Here is a 7169-nt window from a genome sequence, read left to right on the forward strand (position 1 = left end):
CTCAGATATGGAAAACTTGAAGAAATTAAATATGTATCAGGGTATACCACAAGTTCTAACCATACAATAGAGTGGAAAAGCAATGTGAAGGACCTGGGAGTGATAATGTCAGAGGATCTCACCATCAAAGACCACAACAATGTATTTGCCTCATCCACTAGGAAAATGATAGGATGGATAATGAGAACCTTCAAAACTAGGGATGCCAAGCCCGTGATGATTCTCTTCATATCGCATGCGCTCCCCAGGCTGGAATACTGCTGTACACTAATGGCCCCAATCAAGGTTGGCGACATTGCAGACCTGGAGAGTGTACAAAGAACTTTCATGGCACACATAAGTGTGATAAGGCACCTAAACTACTGGGAATGGTTGAAGGTTCTTGATCTGTATTCCCTCGAACACAGGTGAGAGAGATACATGATAATATACACTTGGAAGGTCCTGGAGGGATTGGTACCAAACCTGCACACGAAAATCACTCCATATGAAAGCAAAAGACTCAGCAAGAGATGCAACATTCCCCCGATGAAAAGCAGGGGTGCCACGAGTACAATGAGAGATAACACATTAAGCATCCAGGGCCCAAGACTGTTCAATTGCCCCCCAGCACACATAAGGATAAGGGGGATTACCAATAGACCCCTGGCTGTCTTCAAGGCACTGGACAGGCACCTAAAATCAGTACCTGACCTACCGGGCTGTGGGTCGTACATCAGCTTGCATGCAGCAAGCAATAACAGCCTGGTTGATCAGATCCTGCTCCACCATGAAGCCTGGTCTCAGACCGGGTGTTACACTCCAAGTATTGTAACCACTATTTCCTTCTTTTTAGAGCATAACAATTTTGGTCAGAGAGGTTAGGGTAATAATAGTGATCCTCCGGAATGCCTAATTTTAATTAAGTATATTCATAATACAACAAAAGCCAGAAATAATATACGAATTATCGTATATAAGTTAAGAATGCATGTTTCTTCTATAGTATCCAACATATACATAAGGCTTTCATAACAGACGATTAGGAGGAGATCCTAGATATAACATATATATAAATGGAGATTACTTTAATGCATAAAGTCTTGTTTCCCAATTGGAAGCAGTCAGAATAAAACAGAATATGTCCAGGCCGGCTAATAAACCTTGGCCAGTTACCAGAGACGAGCAGGAGTGTTCTCGTTGGCTGCTACTTCTTCACTGCTCGTCCCTCAACCTTCAGCATACAGGTAAAGTGGGTCACGTGACGTGACTCGCCAACACTCAGTAGAGTAGTTGAACATAAAGGGGGGGGGAAAGGGGGGGTATAACCATCGAACATCACAGCTAACTATACACCGGCACACCGGGCGGCAGGCAGGTTACTATACCTCCAATTAAACTTATCATGGCCATGTTACATAAATCATAATTATTAATAAGAATTAGTCTTAATAATACAAGGACGTTCATTTCCAATTTAGCTATTAAAGGAAATAACCGCAATGTAATATTAAAGGAAGGTTAACCATAGGGGCATGACACCCCGGCCCACAAGCACATATCTCGGCGTTTAAGATGCTGATGGTGTAGAAGAAACCAACCAGCTGGTATAGGGATGGAGGTACATCATTCCAAGGTTAGTCATCCACTTGCTAGAACTGGTCCAGAAACACTGCTTGACTGCAAAGAATTTCCGTAGTTAGGCCATATATTAGGATCGAGAGAGAGCATCGGCTAACACGTTGCTCGAACCCTTTATGTGAAAAATGGAGATCCGGTAAGGTTGGATCCTTAAAGCCCAGCGTAATATTCTAACATTTTTTGATTTCATAGAATTTATGAAAGTTAGAGGATTATGGTCTGAGTAAATATTTATCACATGAGGAGTATAACCGAGGTATACGTCAAAGTGTTCTAAGGACAACACTAAAGCCAGGGCTTCTTTTTCTATGGTTGAATAAGATCTTTGATATTCTTTCAATTTATAGGAAAAATAATATATTGGATGTAGAATATTACCGTTTTGGAAGGATTGCAATAAGACAGCACCTATTGCTGCATCACTGGCATCAACATGGAGGGTGAAAGGAATTTGGAAATTGGGTGCACGCAATACTGGGGCAGAGGAAAGGAAACGTTTTAAACGTTTAAAAGCTTGTTCACAATTCTCGTCCCAATTAAATTTATATTTAGGACTGGTCAATCTAGTCAGGGGGGAGGCAACTTGAGCAAAGTTTGGGCAAAAACGCCTGTAATAAGTAGCCATCCCCAAAAATCGTTGGAGGGCTTTCCTGTCCTGAGGCGTCGGGAAATTTAAAATAGCTTGGACCTTTAATTGGTCGGGGGCTACTAGTCCCTTCCCTATTTTAAAACCGAGATATTTAATCTGGGCTTTACCAAAGTCACATTTTTGTAAATTTACAGTGAAATTGTATTTCTGCAATGCTTTCAGTAGTTGCTCTAATCTTTCTAAATGAGACTGCCAGTCATCACTAAAAACCACCAGGTCGTCTAAGTATGCCTCTACACCTTCTAAGGGTTGGACTAAAATGTTCATAATTCTCTGGAAAGAGGAGGCGGCGTTACACAAGCCGAAAGGCATAACCTTATACGTAAATAGTCCATTCTTAACTACGAACCCGGAAATCTCTTGGGCCCTAGGAGTTAACGGCACCTGGTAATACCCTCTCAGCAAGTCTAATCTGGTCACAAAGTTGGCACCGGCTACAGCATCTATTAAATCATCAATCCTGGGTAATGGAAACCCATCTGGTTTGGTGACTGAATTTACTTTACGGTAATCCGTGCATAGGCGTACGGTACCATCGGGTTTTGGGACCAATAAACAGGGAGAGGCCCAAGGTGTCCAACTGGGTTCTATCAAATTATATTCCAGTAATGTATTTATTTCTTGTTGAATTAATTCTTGCTTAGCAGGAGAGACCCGGTAAGGGGATTGCTTTATTGGACTATCTTTTAACAATTCAATATCGTGGAAACCCAATGTACAAGGAGTAGGGATATCTTTGAAGATGGAGTTATATTTAGTGATTAACTCTTTTATTTGAGATTTTTGGGAGGTAGGAAGAACTTCCAGGAAATGGTCTAGTTGTTTTAAAACTTCAGAATTATGTAGTCTAAATTCTCTTACTTCCCTTACAGTGTCATTCCTTATTTCAGTGGATGTAGGTTGAATAGAGGTAATAATAGTAGGGAGAAGGCTAGACTCGTACTTCTTTAAGTTATCTATGTGATACCTCTTAATTTTCTTACGACGTCCTGGTTCACGGACCAGATAATTCACCTCATTTTCTTTGTCTACTATTTCATATGGCCCCAAATATCTAGGTTTTAAAGAATGTCCTGGAATTAAGTTTTTAACTAGCACTAATTCATTTGGAGAGAATGAACGAGATTTAGCCTTTTGGTCGTAAGATTTCTTCATTTTGGCTTGAGCTTCTGACAGATTCAGGGCAGCTAAGCTTTTTAATTTGGAGAGAGGTTCTTTCCAAAGTAGAGGACTGGGATGAAGAGGTCCTCTCTTCCCTATCCAAGAATCTCGTAATATGGCTAGGGGTCCTCGCACCTGATGTCCAAAAATCAGGTCAAATGGAGAGTATTTAGTACTTTCTTGTTCAGCTTCACGGAGGGCGAAGAGAAGAAAGGGTAAACCTTCGTCCCATTCACGAGAATATTGCTCACAGTAAGCACGTAAAGTAGATTTAAGGGTTTGGTGGAATCTTTCTAGCACTCCTTGTGACTGGGGATGATATGCTGTAGAGAGGATCTGTCTTACTCCTAATCGAGACATAGCCTCTTTAAAAACCTTAGACGTAAAATTAGAACCTTGGTCAGATTGAATTTCACGTGGTATGCCTACTTGAGCAAAGAAGCGTATTAAAGCTCTTACTATATTTCTGGAATTAATTTTGGACATTGGGATAGCATCAGGATACCGTGTTGCCATATCTATGATAGTGAAGATATACTGGTTACCCCTTTTTGTGCGGGGCAACGGTCCTACACAATCAATAACTAATCTTTCAAAAGGTTCTTCAGGACTTTTTATTGGAAGTAAAGGGGCAGACGCGGGATTGTGCGCCGTTTTGCCTATTATTTGACAAACGTGGCATTTCCGTAGTTTGTCAGCAATACAAGTCCTCATCTGAGGCCAAAAAAAATATTTCCTTATCTTTTTCTCTGTCTTACGAGACCCTAAATGACCTCCCAGTGGATTATCATGTGCTAGTTCAAATACCATATTACGTAAGGACGATGGCACCACTAACAAGTTTCCTTTTGAACTCAAATCATTATTATTTCTCTTCCAAAGAAAACCGTCTTCATCTAAAAGGTAACCTTCCTCTTTATCCTTATTGGTTAAACTTTTATCGTCCTTTAGAGCTATAAGAAATTCTTCTTTATTACATTTTCTAGCTAGGTCCGCAGGGACTGGTAAAACATTGTCACCTGTGGGTCTCGACTGAATTGCTTCGCTAAACAGGAAGTTCAAACCTAATTCATCGGACATTTCTAAAGGCTGTTGAATATCCAAATTGTTAGAGTTCTTAGCCATGGCTCTGGTGACCACATTAAGGGGAAATAAATCTAGCCCTGCCTCAGAGGCTTCTAAGGCATAATTTACATCACAAGGATTATCTAAAACCAGAGGCTCTCTGGGTATCTCCAATTGATCAATTTCGTTCCCGATTAATAGATCCACGCCGGCAATGGGAAAAGGTTTATCTGAAAGTCCCACATTGATCCAGCCTACATATCCAGGCAGTTCTACATAAATCCTTATAATAGGGACCTTTATTATTGTGCCTCCGTAAGCCTCTAATAATACGTCTAGCCGGGGTTCACTACTAGTAGGTAACTTTACCAGGTTTGATCTTAATAAAGAGAGATAGCTGCCAGTATCTCGAAAGGTAGTGATATTTACTAACCTCTCTTTACAGAGTCCGAACTTCCCCTGGGAAAAGTAGGGTTCCATAGCTACTCGGACCTTTTCTTCTGAAGCACTGTCGTGGTAAAGTCATCTATTAGACGGTCTGCTAGATGAGGCCTGAAAAGGTAGAGATACATCATCCAGAGTTTCATACTTCCGAGAGGAATTTATTACCTGGGTAGGATATCTCCCTCTTGGTTGGGTTTTATCTTCCCACTGTTTATGCCAACACTGGAACTGTCTATGACCTAACTTCTTACAAAAAAGGCACAGTGGTAATTGATCTTTAGGATACTGTCTGGAGAAAGAGCCGTTTGTCACCTGTTTTTTGTCTGAATACACCTTCAAAGGTTCGCCAGCTGGAGCTTTCCTAGCAGTCAATCTTGAACTAAAACCTTGGGAGGTAGATTTCTTTTCCGGGGCCTTAGACATTTCTGTGGTTATAGCATGGGAAATTTCAAAGTGATCTGCGTGGGCAGCAGTATCTAACAAGTTAGTAGTAGGAAACGTCAAAAGATAAGTATGAACCCTCTCTGGAAAATATTTAAAAAGGTCTTCATGCAACATCAGCTGGGAAAGTGACTCGACTGAGGCGGCTCCCGCGGCCCTACGCCAACGCTCGAAAGCAGAGAGCTTTTCCCTGGCAAAGTCCACCCAAGACTGCTGAGGATATTTCTTCAGAGTTCTAAACATCTTCAAGTAACTAACAGGTAATAAATCATAAGCTTTCAGAAGACAATCTTTTACCTGAGTATAATCAGAATATTGTTCAAAAGGTAAGTTTGCAGTTATGGTTTGGGCTTTTCCTATTAAAGATGAATGTATTAAAGCAGCCCAATATTTAGGAGGCCATTGCATCACCTTCGCCTGATTTTCGAATGCTTCAAAAAATGAATCTAAATTATCCTCCGTAAATTTAGGCATCAAAGAGGCTGCTTTACCAAGGTCAAATGAAGGGATTGTATACATATTACTCGATTCTCTTTTCTTCCTCAGTACTTCCCGTTCATAAAGCAAAGATTCACGTTCAAAATTCTCCCTTTTTAACTTTCTCTGGGTTTCAACAAATGAGGTTTGAAGCGATAAAATACGTTCTAGACATTCGAAATTCTCCTTAGATTGAATAGTAGTCAAAAGGGCTAAAGAGATTTGAGGTGGAACGTGTTCATCATCCAATAGGATTTCCTCTTGTTCTGTTTCAAAAACATCTGTAAAGGGTTTACCTGGAACCGTTTCTTTAGCCTGATGGAGTTCTGTTCCCCATATAGTCCTTGGAGATGGAATTGGAGTCGTTGTAGCAGCGTAGCGTTTCCGAGTATCGGGAAGGTCTCGTCCGTCGTCTCCAGTAGGGGTTGTTCGCGTCGTAGTTTCGGCCTCGGGTGTCTGTAGAAAAGAATTCAAAAAGGAAGGAATATCTGCTTCTCCATTCTCAGTCTCTGGATCCTGCTCATCTGGAAAAAGGACATTCTGTATCATACATCTGACTGTCTGGGCAGTGAAATGCCTGTCGTATTTTATGCCCAAGCTTCGTGCTAATTGCCAACAAGATTGAAGCTTCAAATTCTGTAATCTCTCCTTTGTTATATCTTCAAACCTCTCTGCCATTTCTACATTCATTTTAAAGGAAATTCAGTGTTATGCTCCCGGACACAGGCCCCCACTTGTTACACTCCAAGTATTGTAACCACTATTTCCTTCTTTTTAGAGCATAACAATTTTGGTCAGAGAGGTTAGGGTAATAATAGTGATCCTCCGGAATGCCTAATTTTAATTAAGTATATTCATAATACAACAAAAGCCAGAAATAATATACGAATTATCGTATATAAGTTAAGAATGCATGTTTCTTCTATAGTATCCAACATATACATAAGGCTTTCATAACAGACGATTAGGAGGAGATCCTAGATATATATATAAATGGAGATTACTTTAATGTATAAAGTCTTGTTTCCCAATTGGAAGCAGTCAGAATAAAACAGAATATGTCCAGGCCGGCTAATAAACCTTGGCCAGTTACCAGAGACGAGCAGGAGTGTTCTCGTTGGCTGCTACTTCTTCACTGCTCGTCCCTCAACCTTCAGCATACAGGTAAAGTGGGTCACGTGACGTGACTCGCCAACACTCAGTAGAGTAGTTGAACATAAAGGGGGGGGGAAAGGGGGGTATAACCATCGAGCATCACGGCTAACTATACACCGGCACACCGGGCGGCAGGCAGGTTACTATACCTCCAATT

At 40.9% G+C, this 7169-nt stretch overlaps 1 protein-coding gene across 1 annotated transcript; it reads right to left on the bottom strand.

Moving 5' to 3' along the window:
- Positions 1–881: 881 nt before the first annotated feature.
- Positions 882–6547, bottom strand: LOC138854944 (uncharacterized). The gene is made up of 2 exons (XM_070101091.1): positions 4929–6547; positions 882–1659 (listed from the first exon to the last, which is right to left on the bottom strand). Exon 1 carries the CDS (start codon positions 6545–6547, stop codon positions 5018–5020), a length of 1530 nt encoding a protein of 509 aa, XP_069957192.1. The 3' UTR covers positions 882–1659; positions 4929–5017.
- Positions 6548–7169: the final 622 nt, after the last annotated feature.

This window comes from Cherax quadricarinatus, chromosome 75 (assembly GCF_038502225.1).
Source record: "Cherax quadricarinatus isolate ZL_2023a chromosome 75, ASM3850222v1, whole genome shotgun sequence".
Lineage (NCBI taxonomy): Eukaryota > Metazoa > Arthropoda > Malacostraca > Decapoda > Parastacidae > Cherax > Cherax quadricarinatus.

What these genes read in the sequence shown, in the direction of transcription:
- LOC138854944 (XM_070101091.1), bottom strand. Translation starts at nt 6,547, where the DNA reads ATGAATGTAGAAATGGCAGAGAGGTTTGAAGATATAACAAAGGAGAGA.